Source organism: Cuculus canorus, chromosome 14 (assembly GCF_017976375.1).
Source record: "Cuculus canorus isolate bCucCan1 chromosome 14, bCucCan1.pri, whole genome shotgun sequence".
NCBI classification, from domain to species: domain Eukaryota; kingdom Metazoa; phylum Chordata; class Aves; order Cuculiformes; family Cuculidae; genus Cuculus; species Cuculus canorus.
The window spans coordinates 8,475,180-8,495,602 of NC_071414.1; the positions used below are offsets into that span (position 1 = coordinate 8,475,180).

The following is a 20,423-nucleotide window of genomic DNA, read 5'->3' on the forward strand; positions in this document are numbered from 1 at the left end:
CTGAAATCTGAGAAGCTCTTATCAATTAAAATGTTCATCTTGGTGCATCTCTGAGATAGAGATGAAGATGGGTTTCTCATGGCATTTGATAAAGTTAATTAAACTGGAGCCTGCAAATCCTGGAGGAATAACTAAATAGCATAGCTTGTCTTTTCTGGAGGATAAGTAACAGGCATGATGCAGATCTTAACTCTTACGGCTTATCCTCTGGTTTTGTCCCTCCAATATTTTTGCTATAATCTTCATGATCCATGATAGTTTATGGAGCCTCCTTACACACAGTGTATACAGTTCATCAGAAATGATCAATCCTATGTCCATTTTCACCTTCCAGAAATTCAATGGCAAGGTCTATTCAGTGGTAAGGAGCTTGACCAGGTCTTAGATAGTGGAAAAACAAAGCATTTTATCTTTTGTAAAGGATGACAGTCTTAACATTTTAGTCTCTGATTCCTTTCAAGAGACCTGAGAAGATAACTAAAAAAAAAAATGAGGCTTATCCTCAGTATGTACCAATTTACTAGAGAAAAGACTACATCTATCCTTAAAACATTTCTCATATTCGAAACAAAAAAAGCATGAAAACACTGAGCCAGAGGAACCAACGCCTCCTGCAGGCAAAACCTTGTTCCGCCTTTGGATTTCAGCTGTGTTCTGTGCTGCAAAATGAACAGTAGATTTATTTGCAATTATTAGGGTGATTTAAGAACCACTATTCACTTTAGAAAACCAGAGTTACAATGCAGCATATTCTGCTTAGCACGACACAGCCATGAAGGTGGTTAGTTGACTTCTGTTACATATTTAGAGAACTTAAGAAAACAGTGCCAGATTGAAGAACGAGAGGGTAATAGTAGAGATGAACTAGAAAGCAGCTAAATAATTTTGGCAGTTCCTTAAAGAAGACATCCAAAAGTGTTGGCTCACAGAAAGGCGTCTTTTAAATTTGGAAGCTGTTGTTAAATATGGTCCTGAATTATATCCAAACCAGGCTTTGCTACCATGAAATTTCTGTTAAAAGCAATAGCTCTATAGCCCCTACATCAGATTAAATTGTAGGTATATGGCATTGTTAGGCAGTTTAGCTTGCAAATTTAGGTTTGATTAGAAAGAGTGCGGTAGTAAAAGTACAATAACGTTTCAGGAACAAATTAAGTATGTATGTATTTATTTATTGTAAAAACTGAGAAAGAACGATTTGAGGCAGCTTCTCTTTCTGGCTGCAAAGCAAAATGACCCTGGAAACAAAAAGTGATAACACTGTAACTAAGCACAGTGCATTCTCTGTTGAAATAACAATCGGCTCCCACACTGAAATGGGAGATCCCAAGTCCACTTCCATCTGGAATGCACTTTAATTCAGTAATCAGCAGTTTCAGACTTGAGGAGTGCGGTATAGGTTGTTCTTGATTTCTAGTAGATCTCAAAAGAAATAAAGTTCTGAAATCATCCTCTGTTTCAAGATGCATTTCCTTCTAATTATCTATTCATGCACCTTTTAGAAATGTATCTTTTTTTCCCTAGATATTAGTTATAAAAGCAATTTATCTTACATAATTCTAGCTGTAAATTCCCTAAGAGGCAAGAAGAAGCTATTTTTCCTTGAGGACAAGGATAGATGGGAATAATCTTATTAAGTAATTTCTCTTGCAGGAAAAGGATGTGGCTCCCGACAGCAGGTTGCTGAGGCGAGTGAGAGAAGCTGCACTCCAGACTGAAAACCTTTCTCCTTTCACACATACGAAGACTTCCTCATCTCTTACTGACTTTTTTCTTGCCCTTGCCATCTGCAATACAGTTCTGGTCTCCACAACTACTGAGCCAAGACAAAGGGTAATCTAACCTTAAGTATATCAGGAAAATTGGTTATGCTTCCATGTAACAGCACAGAGCAATGTTCGATGAAACTTGAAGTGAAGAAGAATGGTTCAGGGCTTCTCCTCTAGTTCTTCTATCTTTTGCTGTTTCCCTGCTTGTGTATATCCCTCCCTAAGATGGCTTTTTATGTTTGAATAGCTATGGCTGTCACAGTATCTGCACTTTTTACTTTAGATTTTACGTTACACATACTGTAAGAGGTATGTAGAATATACTGAGTTTTCTTAATCTCCCAGGCCATTGACAGAACTATAGGGGCTTCATTCTGCCTCTGCTTCAGACATAACGACATAAATCACCATCAAATTTGGATGCCAATTCAGCATCAAATTTGGATGCCAACTCACCTATGTCTCCTTTACTGAATTACACACACACATAGTTAAATAGTAAATATATATAGAGAAGGAGAAATTGAGATGTATCTTGTAGTTCACATTTATTTATTTTTAACCATCAGTTTTTTCATATTTCTAGGTCACAGTCCCACCACCAATAAAACCTTCAGGAATCACCCTGGAGAAGATTCATCAGATATTTCAACGGCTAAAATTAGCAAGCCTTAGTCAGTCTTTTTCATCATCTCAGTCTAGTTCAGAGCTAGGTGCTAGCTTCAGTGCAAAGAATACCGAGGAGCGTTTTGCGGCATTGGATTGCTATGACAATGACGATGACTGCTGTGCCAGCAGTAGAGGTGATGGGCTCCAGGGCAAGGGCAGCACAGATATGGGTAGTGCTTCCTTGGATGAGGTTTTTAAATCTGTGACCAACAGTTCTTTGCCAACAGACTTTTGTTATGAGGCTGAGAGCCCAGACGAGGCAGCGCTTGTCTATGCTGCCCAGGCTTATAGTTTCACTTTAGTGTCTCGAACTCCTGAGCAGGTGACTGTACGGTTGCCACAAGGCACACTTCTGACTTTTGATATTCTCTACACTTTGGGATTTGACTCAGTAAGGAAAAGGATGTCTGTAGTGGTGAGACACCCTCTAACCAAGGAGATTGTCGTCTACACAAAAGGAGCCGACTCTATTATAATGGACTTGCTGGAAGACTCTGCCAAAGGTAACTACTCAGTGAGCTCTTTCTGCTGCGTCTATAAAGAAACACAAGAAGTTTGCAGTCGTCTTTTCTGCATTAAATATTGTATCTAAGCATAGAAATAAAAAAAAAAATAAGCTTTTTCTAGTGTTATCCTTGCAGATCAGAACAGAGGTATTCACTTAACCCGAGTAGTGCTTAGAATATGGAATGGGCTAATTAAAATTCACAGACAGCACTAACACATGCTGATTGTGTATTCTGCAATACTACTGTCATAAGGGCCTGACCACTGTATTTCAGCCTGTCAACAAGAGTGCTATAACACTAACAAACAAAAAAAAATCCAAGTAATAGTATCTTAAAGAAAATAAGGATCTCTAGTGAGTTTTCAGCTTATGCACAGCCAATATTTTCGAGCTTTTGAAGAAATTGCTGTTGTAGTGGAATCCAGTTATCTCTAATGCCCACTCTTTTTTAGTCTTAGGTCATTAGGTCTGAAATGATGAGTGCTTGAAATATGGAATCTTCTCCTTGTATTTCACAGATGACATTTGTGCAGAGAGGAGAATGAAAAGAATAAAAGAAAAAACACAGAAGCATCTGGACTACTATGCCCGCAATGGCCTACGAACGCTGTGCATTGCTAAGAAGGTAGGAGGAGATTAGGCTAATATTGTTTATAGCTTTGTTCTGTGCATGTCAATAGACTTATTAGAAAAATGTAACGGTCATAATTCTTTCTGCTTCAGAGAAAAAAGCAGATACATCTCACCTTTCTGTCCTCTTGTGGCTTCTCTGCAGACTTTTTCTCCTCTGTTTCTTCAGTATGAGCAGATGATGGATACTTGGTCAGCCTCAAAACATTCATTTCTCTTTCTCTTAAGGTAACTCTAGCTGACCTTCTCTACAGTCAATGCAAGCAGGAAATAAAAAATCCTTAGGGGAACCAATCTTTTTCTGTCTTGCTTGACATTCAGCTTTCAAAGATCTTGCCCTTAGCCTGGGTTAGTACGTCTGAGTCTGATACTTTAATACAGAAGTTCTCTACGTGCAACAAATAGGTCATATGCCAGCTCTGGAGAAATGTAGAGCAACCTTCAGAAAACATGTTCCAATACAAAATCCCAGCTAAGAGCTGTGCAATCAGGAGTTTCTCTGGTCATGTTTTTAACTCTCAGCTGTAGGCCATTTATACAAACAGGAAGGCAGGTCCATTCGTCTCATTACTACTAGTTCTTGTGGTTTTCTCTTGGAAAACCCTGTGTTATTTTAAAGGTGACACAGACTGGATCGGAGTTACATCTCTGATCCAGAATGTTGGCATTGTTCTCTTATTTAAATTTAAAATGAGCTTTATTTAAATTGTGTTATGCAGGTCTTGAATGAAGATGACTTTCAAAAATGGGCCAATTTTCGTCGAGAGGCAGAATCTGCAATTGACAACAGAGATGAACTGTTAATGGAGACAGCGCAGCATCTGGAGACAAAACTCACCTTGCTGGGTAGCTAAAAATAAGAACCGTCATTGCGTGAAGTATCACTTGCTCTTCTGTGATATTCTTGGCAATGAGACAGACGACAGCTTATACTAATTTATATCAAAAAGTCTTCCTTTGAGGCTTGGATATCTCAGGGCCAGGGTATACATTCCAACGACAGTGTCTAAACAAGTTCGTGTGCATTTCAAGTAGCAGTAACTTTGAAAAAGTGTACTGAAACTGTGCTGTGAACATGCACATCAGCTGTTACTGTGGCTCAGCTGACACGGTAGATAATGAATTTCCCATAGTTCAATCATATGTCTTTGTCCTTAGATAAACTTATAAAATACTATAAATTAACTTCAGTTTTGAGCACGAACTCCAAGAGAATTTTGGTAATTAAACTGTATTATAAAATAAAGGTAACTTCAGCTGTTGTCTCGCATAGGCATTTTTGCTAGTGAATTCCTGCTGTTGTTACATTGTAATGTTTGTAAAAGGATATTTCATGTTAAAATTTACATTCATTGGCAGTTGTGCATCTCTTATCTAACAACAACAGTCTTAAATTACAGAGCATTTCAGTGCTTTCCTGTCTAGTTTGTTACCAAACATTTTGTTCTGTAAGAATTTGATTTTTCAGAGTTGTCTCAGTCTCATTTTTCTGAGAACACAATCTGTGCCCATACTTCATTATCCTGAATTTCTGTGATGGCAAACTAGGAGCATTATGGCTTTTCATAATCTCTGCAGTGATTTAAAAAATTAGAGTAATAACAGTAAATGCCATAAGCAGAACCACATAAAAGGTAATGTAGGTCTTGTCATAATCTGTTACCTTTGCCAACTCTTAAGGCTCTGTGTGCTTTTGTACTTTGTTTCAAGAAAAGTGTTCTCTTAGCTTAAATCGATATCCATTTTTAATGTATCCCAGTTCCAGCATTTTCAAACTGACCTCTAGTGGAAGAAATAGGGAGTATTGTAACACTCAGGTGGTGATTTACCATCATGATGAGTGTTGGCATCTGCTTCTAAGTTTGTGCATTTTCATAAAGAAAACTTACTGTACTGTTTCTTCTCCCTTTGATGGGTGAAACATCTAACTTGACAATAGGGATAGCATTCATTTAAATAGTCAAAGTTCATCGTTTCTGGTTGCTATGATGGGACTTAACGTGGCACTTTAAAAATGCATATGGCGTAATTCCTCTGCCAGTACATTGTCATTTTGGATTATTAAGAAGAAATTAATTGCATTTTCTAACAATGAGTAAAATGAACAGGCAGAACTTGTTCTCTGACATGTTCAGATCTTAATCTAAATGCAGATCTTGTGCCTTTGTATTTATCTGCTGAACATTTCCTTGACTCAGCTCTTGATAAATTCAGGATCACGATTCCAAGTCAAAAACCTTATCTTAAGAAAGAAAACAGCAACATGATTCCCAAATGAAAGAAAACTAGTTCACTACTTCTTTTTCTGTTTGCCCAGGAGCAACAGGGATTGAAGATCGGCTGCAAGATGGAGTGCCTGACACTATTGCAGCCCTTCGAGAAGCTGGGATACAAATCTGGGTCTTGACAGGAGACAAACAGGAAACAGCAATAAACATTGCATATTCCTGTAAACTCCTGGACCAAAGAGACTGTGTCTTCACTATAAACACTGACAATGAGGTGAGTACAGAGAGTTGCACAGAATTTTCCGTCTTTCCTTTGTGTCTTGCAGCTCAGCTCTGTTTTGCTTTAGGCTGCATTCAACACGAGAAAATATCCAACCAAAAACCTACATAGCAGCATTAGGCCAGAAATGCTTTAGACTACATGTGACAGTTATGTAGAGTTTTATTCAATTAAAATGCAATTATTTTTCAAAATGAAAATATTCTTTACAAAAAAATTACACAAATAGTGAGCTATCAAAAGAAGGTAATCTGCATATTAAGTGCCTGATTCCTTAATAATATTGACATGTGTTTTTTTACTTTGCTATGAAAATTCCAGTTACAATGTTATTTTAATTGCAGGTGATACCTAGAGGAAGACATTTAGGAAATGCTCTATGAATCAGTCTGGAAAAAGTACGCAGGTGTAGATTTAATTAAATTCAGATCTTTCTAGTTGCATGTTCCCTAACAGGATTAGACTTAATCAGAAATTCATTAGTGAAAAATTGAATTCAGTATCTTTTTGTGTAAGCAGCATTTCACCATCTTGGCAACCTAAATATAGTTCTTGTGGGCTGGTTAAAAACATAGTCACTTTCTTGATGTTCCACGGTAGTGCACGTACTGGTGTGCACAGATATTCCTTGAATTTCCATGGGCAATAAGAAGGTCAGGCAGCAGGCAAAGCAAATATAGTCCAAAATGAGGCTGATCGCTTCAAGGACGGGTCTGTCAGCTCCTGTGACTCACTGAAATACAGTGAACAATCTGTGGTGCAATCTATGGCTATTCCTGAAACCATCCGAACGGCGGAGAGAAAATAGAGTCCTAATTTTCAAAGAGGGTAAATGCAATTAAGGATGGTGAAAATAAAAGGCTTTAGAAAAGCAATCTCAGCTTTTGCAGATTGTGAAAGCAATATAAGTAGGGTACCAGGAAAACCATGCCTTGCTTTTGGAAAGCAGGATGGCCACTGCAGCGCACAACCAAGCGTCTCATCCCTCTGGGCATCCCGGTGGCACAGATGGCTTTGTGAGATGGATGCAGGGGAGAGCAAGTTCAGATGTTATGTCTAAACCAGAGCTATTTGCTATAGAGAAGTCAGCCATGACAATTTCTAAAGCCCGATAACCGGGTCCAAAATGCCAGTATACTGCCCTCTCCTGTATTTTAGTGACCTCTTCTTTCCAGTATAGCCTTGGATGCCCCTGCGGTGCCCCAGGCAGCAGCTGCTGCCCTTTTCCTGGGAGATGCTCTGTCCTCTTCATGCGGTGCACACTTGTGGCCCAGACTCCGCAGTAACAGACATTACCATGGGAAGAGCCTTTCTGTGTGTAGACAGGAGGGTGAGGAGGGAAGGCGAGTCACTCACCTCAGTTGCCTTAGTTTTTGTTCCCATGGGGGGGGGGGGTACCAGTACAAGCTTACCTTTCTCTATAAAACTATTTTGAGGATTAATTAAATATAGGTAAAATGTTGGGTTTCCTGCGATAGGCGTTTGTATAGAGCAGTTAGATGGCCTACTTTCTAACAGCTTTTGTCTGCAGTGAGTAACTCTCTAAACAAGAATAAAATCCTATGCAAATGTCTCTCTCTTTTAATGTCATGGAAATAGGGAAACACACAAAGATAATACAGTATTTGGCACAGAATACATTCCTTGCTTCAATGTGTAATTTCATTTGATACGCATATCTGCTTTAACGGAAGGCAGAATGAATATATTTAGGATGGAAATTAGAAGATGGTTTCTGTCATAGAAGTGATGCTACAGGCGGGACCACCCTGGCTCCAGGAAACACAGGCGCATGCACTTACCCGTAGTGCCCCGTATGGCCCTCGATACAAGCTCAGATGCAGGCCACATGCATATGGGTGCTTTTGTGAACACATGATTCAATGAGCCCTGGAGTTGCTCCACAATAAGATTTAGTTCCCTTCCTTTTAAAATGAAGCTGAGGACACGGGTTCTGAAAGTGTCTCCCAGTGGCAGCAGCAGGGGAAAGCAAATACTGCATGCAAAGCATTTAACTGATTAATTTTGCCAAAATGAACCCCTGAAACAGCTTCAGTGGGAAGGGAGTCTCCCCCCTGAGCCCAGCAGCTTATTCAAACCCTGAAAATTAAATATCTCCCAGGAAAAAGCAACACAAGTATGTGCTTCGGGGGATTTATTTAAAGTGGCAAACCAAGACAAAGCAGGAATTTCCACTACAGTCTTCAGTTTGTTCACAGAAAAATGTTGCTGCTTGGATATTTTTAAGAGATTTTTAGTGTGTAGCCTAGATGCAGCTTTTTATTAGATGTCAGAGGTACATTTGATTCCAGAACCTCCTACTTAAGTGTAATTTAAATCTTGCAAACATCCTACACATGTACCTTATGCAACTTAAAATGAAAATAACAGTTAGAACTGAATCATCACTCAATAGAGCTGACAGAAAAGGTAGAAAAGGGAGTGATTAGCTCCTCAGGTATTCAGTGCTCTGCCATAGAAGGAGGACTTCTAGGACTAATAGACAGCAAAATAACTTTTAGATCATTCTGGGTTTTTTTTTAAATAGTGGTGTGTTAATTTAGGAGATCCGTATGGGAAAGGTAAAGTGGTCTCCTTAAATCTCTGTATTTCATACTAAGTCAATGCCGGTGGTTTGTATCTGAAGGGCACTGCAGTCCAAAATGAACCAAATTTGCTGAGAGGGAAAGACCTGGTTAGTGTTTGAGGCAAAGTGCTGGTCAAGAGGAAGCTTTATTTCTGTCCTGAACTGTCACACACATCTGACTTTTGACCTAGAAATGACCAAACTCCCAGAGTTACTAGTTAGTTTTGAAAGCCCAAACCTCTTATTTCTCTACTGCAGTTTATTTCTGAGGGAAGCAAATTCTGCAGTATCTCACATCATTCACATCAGAACTAGATTTTTTAAATCTCCTTTTAAAAAAAGGGGTTTTTTTTAATTTCTGTACTCTCAGCACTGTAAATACAAGTATGTCCTCCTGATGTGAAGATTACTTTCTTTTCTTTTCAAATAATTTCTTACTACAGTTAACCAGCTGATAAGATGTGCAGTGTTTTCTCTGAAGGATTTGATGGCGTCATTGCAATAATCTCCGATCTGATGAATCAATGCGTTTCTCAGCCGGTTTTCCCTAATGTTTATCTGATAGGCTTAAACCTGCTGGCAGGATGGTACAAACATTCGCTCTGTAAGGTGCTGTGCTGTAAAGGGAGATGGAGATAACTGTTTCTAGAGCCACTTCTGTTTTCTCACAGGAAACTTGTGAATCTCTGTTGAATTTAACCTTGGAAGAAGTGAGGAAGAATTACCAAGTTGAAAAACCACAGAGGAAATTTTTTGGAATTATCCCAACATCTTTCTCAGTCCCTGAGGCCCCTGTTCCCGAGTTCGGATTGGTGATTGACGGACGGACGCTGAACATCATTTTCCAGGGGGGGCTGGAGGAGAAGTTCCTGCTGCTGACGAAGCACTGCCGCTCGGTGCTGTGTTGCCGGTCCACCCCTCTTCAGAAAAGCATGGTGGTCAAGCTCGTTCGCAGGCAGCTTAAAGCCATGACCCTTTCGATAGGTACTTCCATTCTGAATCTCACAGGAGAAAGGGGGAAGCAGGTTATTTCTTTGAGTTATGGAAATATCTAGATATATTGTATGAGCTATTTCTTGTGCTTCTGATAGATACAGTGGGAAGGTAGCACTGAATAGTGTTTCCTGATCAATACTCATAAGAATATCCTCCTTCAGCTTTCAGTGAGCAAATTTGGCTCCCATTTAAACAAGATAAAGGCACTCTAAGTTCCAAATCTCTCTTTCATGCACACCAATACTAACACATATGCACGTTCCCTCCAAAATGCTCTCGCTCTGGGCAAGGAAAGCAGTCAATAGTAGTCACTGTTTTGTCTTTTCATGAGGCACTTTTCCTGTCAGATTTTCCCTGATGAAAACAGTGTTATCCCCAGAGTGGTATTAAGCACTGACTCATTTGCTTTTTACCTCCACGTAATGTGAAGTGCTTTGAGTTTCCTGTTCCAGTTTTGATAAGTCATCCCACTAAAATCCTTGCAGAATTGATTTTTATTACTTTAAAACTAAAAAATACTCCTCTATGGACCAAACAGAAAAGGAAGAGTCTGATGTATTTTAAAATGTCTTACTTTGCCTTGGAGTTTGAAATACAAGCTTCCAGCCTTCTGCTTCATCTCTTTCGCTTTACCAGCTAAGATAATTCAAAATCTCCACATTGCAGGCAACAACCATGACTCTTTTTTTCCATGGAAATTTGGTTATGTATTTAACGTATTGCTGCAAGTTGAAATCAGCAGAATGACTCCTGAAATTGGCTTGTTACATTGTCAACCTCAATCCCATTTATCATATACTTTGGAGAATTCAGTGAGATAGGGTGCTGCAAAGCGTGTTTCTGAGCGTATGGAGTTCACCAATCAGAAACATACAGAACAGTGCAGATGTAGATGGTGTTGGGGTGTCCGTGCCACCACTCAGTCAGTTCCAATATCAGGTTTAGCTTTGTTGGGTCCAAGTCTCTTGGAAGGAGGATGTTCCACCCAAGATCAGAGACTAGATGTCATGACTATTTGATGCTGAGCATCAATTACCCAAACTGAGATGCACGGTAGTACAGAACAGCTATTTTAACAGTATAGCTGGAGCTGGGGAGTGGTGTCTTGTTTTCACATAGGCATTTTGTATTAAGCACCCTTTCTTGCTCCTTTATTATTTACTTCTCTCTTCCCTTTTTAGGTGACGGTGCAAACGATGTAAGTATGATTCAAGCAGCTGATGTTGGAATTGGAATATCTGGCCAAGAAGGCATGCAGGTATACCTTCAATTTATTTCCTTTCTTCCTTCGTTACATGTCCTCTTGCCACTTAATGAGTTTCATAGCATCCCTGTACTCTTGAGAGTCATCTTAAAAGATGCAAGTTGGCATCATTATTGTCATAAATTAATACACAGTTCACAATTGTGGGTCTAGCCAAAAAGAGTGTTTTAAGCTAACAATTAGCATGCATGGACAAATGTGTGTTTGCTCACAAGACTGGAAAATTAGCATCTGGTTTCTGAATCATCTCTGGTATAGCACTTCCAGGTTTTGTTGATTCTCTTTCTGTCTTTTCTGCCCCACATTCTTTCCCACACATCCCCCTTCCTCATTCTCCTAAGATGGAGAGTTCTGCAGAGACAGAAAGTTCCAATTATTCCCTCAAAGTTTTTTCTACCATATTAAGTATCAGGAAACCATTTCAATGTTCATGTTCAAATTTCATCTTGTTAGATGGGAAGAATATCTATATTTTAAATTAATTTCTATTATTTTACCAAAGGCTGTGATGGCTAGTGACTTTGCAATATCCCGATTTAAGCACCTCAAAAAATTGCTACTTGTCCATGGACACTGGTGTTACACTCGTCTGGCAAAGATGGTGATTTACTTTTTCTACAAAAATGTGGTAAGACTATTAAAATCCTGGAAGATTTCATCCTAGCAAGAGTTAAGACCAGGGCTGGGGAAGGGGGGTTGTTTTGGGTTTGTTTTTTGCAAGTTGTACTCTATTAACTTTTATGAAGCTACAGTTCTTATTTCTCCACTTCGCAAGTTTGTAGTATGCTGCCTCCTCCATAGTAACCTACTGCATAAAGCCTTTAGAAAAAATAAGGGTTTTAAATATATTTTGCAATAGCATTGTTCTAGAAGGAAAAAGGACTTGAGGCTTAGTAACTTCTGTATAGTAGTTCAAGAAACTTTATTAATAACACCTAAGAGCCTCAAAATAAAATTTGCATAAGGAAGAGCACATTATTAGTGCTAAAATATAGAAGATGACTCTGCACTAAGAATTGGTTGTCTGTGAAACCTCTGAATTTTTGCATTTAATTTGACAGAAACCACTTGCAAGTAATGATGCAGTCATATCTGGCATTTTTATTAAAAATTTAATGTATATGCAAATGAGCTGTGCATTGAAGAATAATGTAAAGTGGAAAAAAAATGATAGTAATACAGTTTCTACCAGACTATGCAAACAAGTCCATTTGACATGAAATACACTCTGAGCATGAAAGACTATTTACTTAGAATTCAAAGTATCTGTGCTTCTTTAAAAATATTGAATAAGGGTTACTTCTTATCATTGTTAAAATTTGTAGTGGAGGTGGAAACTTCTTTTTTCCCTCGATTGGGCATCCTGTTAAAGTTCAAAGGCTGTTTATTTGCAATGCAAAATAGCTCTCCAGACTAGGATTCTGCTGTTCTATTATCTCCGCAGTACCATTAGGATGCAGCAGACTTTTGATTCTATATGGACAGTCACTTTGTAAAACTACTTGTAATATCTGGTGCTCAGAGTTGTGAACACTTTACTTAATTTTCTCTGATATCTTCTTAAAGAAGTCTAAAGTCTTTTTAAAAGCTGTATCGTAGCGGATTGGTGTGAAATAGTCCCTTAAGAAATACTGCTTTATGGAATAAAGTGCAGAACTGTCTACTGATGGTACCTTTAACCAAAATAATTTCTTCATGCAAGATGCAGTTAATAACCAGTGTAGTACATAAATCTTGTAGGTGGAACTATGAGAGACATAGACCATCTATGTGTTGCAAACTAAAGGTTCTAGATCAGCTGTAATAGTAGGGAACCGTGTGGGGAAGGAGGAGGACAAATGAAGAGGCCATAGGAGAGGTGCAGCTTCACGAATCCCACTGCCCGAAGAGAAATGAAATCACATCAGCATGAAGGATTATCTTTGGCGCATGTGGGGAGCCACATTTCAGCTTGTAACAAGACGTTGTGTTTTCATTTGCTTCTCCACAGAGCTACATTAACCTGCTCTTCTGGTACCAGTTCTTCTGTGGGTTCTCAGGCAGCACAATGATAGATTACTGGCAGATGATTTTTTTTAATCTCTTCTTCACCTCGGTGCCCCCTCTTCTCTTTGGAGTCCTAGATAAACATATTTCTGCAGAAACACTTCTAGATTTGCCTGAGTTGTACAAGAGTGGACAAAATTCAGAGGTATGTCTTGATTGCCAAAATAACTAATTGATAAGCTAAAGGACCACAAGTGTTTGTGTTTTGCAGGGTAGGGAGACAAGAAGAGTTACTTGGAACCAAATGATCAATTTATTGTGTCCAGTTTACTGATGTCAACTAAAAGAAGGTACAATTGTAGCTGTCAGATAAACTGGGACAGAACATATATGGTTGAAGCTTCTTCCTTCCAGTGAGGTTGAGTGTTGGTCATAGGTGGAAGACACAAATGGGAAGGGTGTTTCTGCCATTAAATATAAGGAGCATTCCAGTTTGGTACCAGCATGCTGCACAATAATAAGTAAAGCAATGTGCTAGTCAATCAGTCCTGAAGGAGACTCTGAATCACTTCTCTGAAGGAGAAATGATGGAGCAAATATGTTTGTGTGTACATATGCATGTGCATATCATATATTTAAAAAAATTCTCAGTGAATGCATAGGGAGAAATAAATGAAACAGGATAAGAAATGTAATAAGTGGTCAAATAGTTTAGCTGGCCCCTGCTTAAACTTTACTCGGATCTGATGTTCCAAACAGTCTCAACTTGCTGAAGAAGAAAAGCTTGTGAAAAAAGATAACAGAAAAAAGTGACAAGAAAACACTTAAATCAATAAACAACCCGGTATTTTTTTCTCTTCTCTCAGGTTCACAAATACACCTGTTATTACACGAAGAATTTTGTCACAGTTTGGTGTCTAGGCTGTTCCAGGCAGGAACTGTTTCATTTATTTACTTCTTTTACTTTGAAGATTCAGTATTGGTAACCTTCAGAAAATATGCATTAAATACATTTTTACTTCAGTTTTCCTGCCAGGTGTAGGGAGCCAGTCTGATCCGGCTGCAAGGATCACACATGTACAGACTTACATACCTGATTTTGTATATACATACAGTTCAGTACCATTTAGTCCCAAATTGCCTTGACATTTTTCATAGGAAATTATAACTATTTTAATGAGCAAAATTTTATATGGTTTTAGCTTTAAAACACAGAATTGCAGACTCCCTAAAAATTATTCTTTGTCCTTCTTTCTCTCCTAATACCTAATGTCATTATCCTGGACTGTGATTTTTAGCACTGATGAACACAAGTGGGTGACATTGTGTTTAGTGATGTTTTGAAAAACTAAGCAATTAGTCCAGAATCTGAGGATTCTCTGTAGGACTTTTTACCCTTTTACTTAGAGGCTCTTAGACCTCACATACATGCAAAACATATGTTCTTTATCATTTTGAAGAGGCTGTAGTTGCTTTGGCATTTTGTTTGCATTGAAACAACAGGACCCCAGCTTTCTCTCCCTCCAGTAATGCATCCCACTCCACGGGAGCTGTGGCCCCACGGGTCGCTAGGTAATGTGACATTTCAATTTGACAAGTAGTCAAATTAAAACAGCACCAAATAGGTGTTTCAGTGGAACCTTAACAGGACTGATCTTGGACCAATTCTATAGCCCTAAGAGAAGCTTAGTTTGAAGGAAAATTTAAGAAATTGCGTCTTTTGGGGAGGAATGGGGCATTCATGACATTCAGCTTTTAAGACCCTTACTTGACCGGCTAGTCTTGCTCAGGTCTCTTAGTTGTCACAGAGAAAATGCCTGTTCAGATATAAACCTTTGGTCTAAATCAGCTGCTTGAGAGGCATTTACTCGTGAAAGGAGACCAGTTAGCTATAATCAATTGAATGGAAGAAAAACAGGCAGCAGTTATGTCTGCAGGGCAGACTAGAGATGTGTATCCCATTATAATGACTGTTATCTTCAAACTCTTGCAGATATACAGGCTGTCAACTTTTATTATTACAATGCTGGATACCTTCTATCAGAGCCTTGTTTGCTTCTTTGTCCCCTATTTGGTAAGTACCAGGTTCATTAATATTCTCATTTTCCTATCCTTCTTAATAAATGAAAAAAAAAAATCACTTCTGAATATTCAGGGTTCATCACAGTTGATTTGCCTGTTTTCTAGACATACAAGGACTCTGACATCGATCTGTTGTCCTTTGGAAACCCTATCAATACCATCTCCCTCCTGACCATTCTCTTGCACGAGGCTATAGAAATTAAAACATGGGTATGTATTTGATTTGTCCTATTCACATGACTACTTTTCTTTCCTGAACATAGCATACTGTGTAGACGTGGCATTGCCTTTCAGAGTCAGTTACCTGAATTCTGGGTCACAAAAAGTAAGTAACAGATGCACTGAGATTTCACAATGTGCCAGAGTTCCTTACTGACCTCAGGATAATACCTTCTTGTGCGTAGCAACGGAATTTGCTTCTGCTTGCCTTTGGACAGGACTGTACACAGTTTGTACATCATTGTATGAGAATGAGTTTCTTAAAGAACTGTATTCACTGTCGCTGTTGTTTTGTAAGTTAATTTCGAGGTGTTTCTCCTGCTGAACTTTTCGGTAGCGTGGACCTATTGGATACTTTCTTTCTAATCCTTCTTTGCACCCTCCTGTCTTGCACACAGTGTCAAGACTTACAGCGTCACTGTAATTTCATGCAATTCTGCTTGCAGACCCTGTTCCACTTGATAACGATGATCAGCAGTGTGGTGTTTTACTTTGTCTTCTCTTTGATCTACAATGCTGCCTGCGTGACCTGCAACCCTCCCACCAATCCCTACTGGATTATGGAGAAACAGATTTCAGACCCCACCTTCTACTTACTGTGTCTTATCACCCCAGTCATCGCACTCTTGCCAAGGTTTGAATCATGCCCTGTTTTCTTCTCAATTTTTGTTTTGTTGGTTTGTAGGCATTTAAGTGAAATAATAGTAATTACTTACGTAGCTATGAGATATGTCAGGTTCATGTGTTGCACGGGGATAGGTGAACAGCGTGGAATTCAGATGCCTGGGTTCAACTTTCCAGTTCATGAGCCATTAATTTATCTAGTTATATAACCCTAGATAAGTCACTGTGTATCTACTGCTTTCATTTTTGCATTAGGAAAATCTTTCTTTCTGGGGGTACTTTAAAGTTTACATAATTGTTTGCTCTTATAAACACAATGTTGTTGAGCTGATCAAGACTAGAAAAGCAAGTCTTTGAAATATTCCTACATGCTCTGAGAGTTACAAAATACGCTCCGTTTCTTCAGTACATTACAGTGCATTACTAAGCCAAATTTAAGAACTTGTTTCTATACCACATAGTTTTCTGCATCCAGAATCTTAGTTCTATTCTGTGCAACAAATTAGGCATGATAAAGATAGCTTTAACTGAGACTGAATAATATTTGAACAGGGGTAATTATTTCGATAGGTTTGGGTTTGATCTGGTTTGGAAAACACAATGATTCTTTTCACATAATTATCTACAATAACCTTACTGCTTTTGGTGCTAATACCTTAATCATTTTTTAGGAACATATGCTTTGTCTGAGTTGCACAACTTACTTAAAACTTATATTTCTGCTTGGGCAAGGGAAAAAAATTATTTGTTTGTTTGATTATCTTGCCAGTGCCCTCATCCGAACTGTTAAGAGGTATTGCAGCACACTGGTATTTCAAGAATCAGGAAAATATTTTTAGTATCTGATTTTGTAAGTGCTTTAAGGCATTAGAATCTGAGCCCTAACTTTGCCTAAAAAGGAACCTCTAAGGCTAGATAATATTTTTCTTTAAATTATTATTTTTCCATTTGAGTTGAGATGCTTTTGTGATTTCGTGTTACATTATGTAACTTTAGGTCAGGATAAACAACACATAATTCAGTAAGGTCTCATGTCTTCTAGGCAGGACATCCTTTTCCAGTCTGTTTTGCTCCTACGTGATTTTCGTTTTCCTATCAACCCTCATTCATGGTAACATTTTTGACCCTGAGCTTTCTACTGAGAGCTGCATCAAACACTTGGTTAGAGAACTCTTATCTCCATCTTGGGACTTCTACAAGGTTAAGATTGTTGCTGTCTCAGCAGGATACTGAGCTTAAATTGTATCTTGAGATTTTCCAAGTTAGAGAAATGCTATTTCTTCATGTAGATACCCCAGATTATTTTCTGCACAGTCCTCGGTTCACAGAATATTCGGCCTCAGGTTTCTGGTGCAGTTTAGCGGGGTCAGCGTGTCACAGCATTGGTGAAACCACCCTTTGTTAAAACGTGCTTAATTTGAAGTTTCAGTTAGTCCATCTCACCGCACTGCCTGCTCCTGATGTCCTTCAGAAACCACTTGGAGCCTCAAGACTCTGGTTTCTTTCTAAGAGATTTTGTTAAAATCCTTTCTTTCCTTCATTCTTCCTTTTGCTGCTGCCTCCTGTGCCAGCTGACACTTCTGAGACTCTGCCGGCGCTGTAGCGGGGCTCGCCTGCGCCCTGCCTTTGTGCAGCCTTTACCTGGAACACTGTCTTGGAAGACAGACTGCAGTCTGCCGGGAAGCCTTAGAGAGGCACAACCAGTAATTGAGTCTTGCGTCCTGCAGAACTGTGGGTGGGAGCAAGAGAAAGCAGTTCATGGTATGGAAGACAGTTCTCATTCCCTTCTCTGTCCGCCTGTCAGGCCCACTTGCAACTTATACAAAAGACACAGTGGACAACTTGGTGGCAGAGACAAGACAGTAGGATCCACACCAGATGCAGACAGACGGACCCCGGCTCTCTGGAGCTGCACTCCTAGCTGCCCAGCTGTGACCAGTAACTGCACGGTTCCCAGACCTGAGATGTTATGGGATTGACCGGTCTGACCAAAAGTGCACCATATGTGTGTCTACCCACTCCTACTTCTGTAGATAAGCCTGAGAAATCTAGTGCCTTAAAAGTCCTTTCTGGAGTTAATCCAGCTTGTTAGGCTTTTTAATCTTATTATACTTATTTATGCATATATTTAGCAGCAGGATGTGAAGATGGCAGCTTTATTAATAGAGTTCCAAAGAGTCCCCATGTTTGTCTTAAAATGTGTATTGAGGCCACATACATAAGGGTTAAATCCTAGTAGAAAGATGCTTTGAAAGAGACTTTGATTTTCAGACAAAACTGACACAACTTGGAGAGAGGATCTGTGCTCTCTCACTACACATCATACGGAGTCATATACGTTCTCTGTTCTGCAAAAGGCAGGTAGGACACGGTGTTTTTTTAGTGCTTCCTGAGTAAATCCACAACCTGAGGGTTTTAAACAACTGGTTTTACATTATCTACCAAATAGGATCCCTTCTTTAGCTCTTTTAGCATCATAAATATAATCTCAATCTCCTTGAATACTGCATCTCTTATTGAGCTTCTGTGTATCTTTCTTACACTCTTCATAATCGAATGATTGCATTATCATTTATTTAGTGTTTATATACATGAAGTTGACTCTAAATGGATCAAGACAAGTTTGTACCTACGTGTTGCATTAAGATTCAGCAGTCAGCTTTTATCTACCAGGTATACGTTTTCTACCAGATGACTGTAGAGCGATGGAATATTAGCAACAGGATTTGTGTTATATAATGCAGATTATGGAAGGAACTCACTTGTGAGACAATCCATTTTCTTCCTCTTTTATCAGGTTCTTTATTTTTGCTCTACGAGGAACCTTTGGAGCAACTCTGATTCTGAAAGCACAGCAACTAGATAAGCTTCCTAAAGGGCAACGGGATCTTGAAATCCAGAAACTGAGATCGAGCAAGCAAACTACTTCTGGTGCACCTGTAGCATCATCTGCATCTAAACATGACCTTGAGCAAAACATCAGCCATTTATGTCTGTCATCATTTTTACCTCCAGCGGCAGCATCTGTGTCTCATAGGGACACAGAAAGTCAGGGATTTTCTGCCTCTGAAGTGAATCCTCTTAGGAAACAGATACCTGAAGAAGGCTACTATTTCTTTAATAAGTGGGCAGAGGAAGAATCTACTGCTACAGACTCTTCAGCAGGACCTTTCTCTGGCCATTACCACCTTGTATCCAGCAAGGTAACAGCTCCTGGAGAGGATGGTAACAAACTGACTAAAGATAATGCTTACAATTTTAACTACGGAAGCCATCGGCGATCTGTGAGTGCAGTGACACTCTGAAGAAATGTTCAGAAATTGAATCCACAGCCCATGTGGAGAATGATACCACAGAGAAAATTTAAAGTCTATTTATACTTAACCATGATACTTACTACACAAGGAAAGAGGCGTGAGGAGTTACAGACCTGCTGGAGTAGTGTAATAACATGTTTAATATGCAATTTTCCTAAGTGCATATATAGTTTGAAGTTGTCATTACATGACTCCTTGATCTTCATGTTTTTTTCTCGTTAGGGGAACATTGCATGAGCATCACACAGTTGCTGAGAAATGTAAAATTGCTTTCTTTCATCAAAGAATCTTTTTATTTCACAGTAATAGGGTATAATTGTACTAATGATGTTTCAATGTTATTATGCTATTGAGGTAATAGAAGGAGAATACATTCTATATTAAGCCAAGTCTTAAAGCAACACATTCTAACTTTTAATATCAAAGTCTTAAAAGGATTTTACTAATGTAAAAATTGCGGTTCTGCCTGGAAAAAAAATAGTGTTACTTTCCGGTACTAAAGGTATTTGCAGAATAGCAGCACTGGAAAGACACTACAGAATGTTCTGGGGTTTAATATATGCAGTTTACACGTATAACAATATCACGCCTATAGTCTGTTTTTCTTGAACAGTAAGCTCAGTATTTTTATGCAGACAGTGGTTTGAACTGATGCTGTTATGAAAAGAACAAATGAGTTTATGAAGTGGAAGAATGCAAATACTGAACTACAAGAACTGACAAGATAACTCAGGGATAAGTGGAGTCTACTTCTTCGCACCTAGCAGAAGCAGACAGACATAACAAGTCAAATCCAAGGATTTATGTTCTAGAATTCTAAAGCTGTCCCTGCTTTTTCATCTAGAAATTCAGTTTCTTCCTTCCATTCTCTGTATTATTATGTAGTGTTGCTGCATTCAATGAAGTATAAATCATGCTCCTCCTAACAGCTGGTTACGTTCAGTAGTTGATGGAGATCTCAATAGTGAAGACTTTGACAAGCAGTATATGAAGGTCACTAATCACATTGCAGTAAGGACATAGTGTAGAATGACCAAGATATGCATAATACATTCATCCTTTTCAGCATCTCAGAGCAACAAGGTGCAGGGAAAAAAACATTAGATGCCACCTTAATCACTACCTATTGCAATGCAATGCAAGGGGATTTTGATATTTCTTATAGAAATGTTGACTAGTAAAACCATTTCTCAAGTCTTTCTTCACTATGTGGGGTGAAATCTTTACTATGTTTTAAATTCAAGCCATCTGTACTTCTGTAAAT

At 38.8% G+C, this 20,423-nt stretch overlaps 1 protein-coding gene across 1 annotated transcript in view; it reads left to right on the top strand.

Moving 5' to 3' along the window:
* Window positions 1-19,676, top strand: part of ATP10B (ATPase phospholipid transporting 10B (putative)) — a 44,396-nt gene extending 24,720 nt beyond the window's left edge. Inside the window, exons 9-21 of the mRNA XM_054080030.1 lie at window positions 1,654-1,833; window positions 2,356-2,941; window positions 3,465-3,571; window positions 4,296-4,422; window positions 5,894-6,078; window positions 9,343-9,655; window positions 10,849-10,925; window positions 11,434-11,559; window positions 12,922-13,122; window positions 14,911-14,991; window positions 15,105-15,209; window positions 15,665-15,852; window positions 18,640-19,676. Coding sequence (XP_053936005.1) covers window positions 1,654-1,833; window positions 2,356-2,941; window positions 3,465-3,571; window positions 4,296-4,422; window positions 5,894-6,078; window positions 9,343-9,655; window positions 10,849-10,925; window positions 11,434-11,559; window positions 12,922-13,122; window positions 14,911-14,991; window positions 15,105-15,209; window positions 15,665-15,852; window positions 18,640-19,147 — 2,784 coding nt within the window. The 3' untranslated portion in view covers window positions 19,148-19,676. The remainder of the gene's footprint in view (window positions 1-1,653; window positions 1,834-2,355; window positions 2,942-3,464; window positions 3,572-4,295; window positions 4,423-5,893; window positions 6,079-9,342; window positions 9,656-10,848; window positions 10,926-11,433; window positions 11,560-12,921; window positions 13,123-14,910; window positions 14,992-15,104; window positions 15,210-15,664; window positions 15,853-18,639) is intronic.
* The last annotated feature ends 747 nt before the right edge of the window (window positions 19,677-20,423 follow it).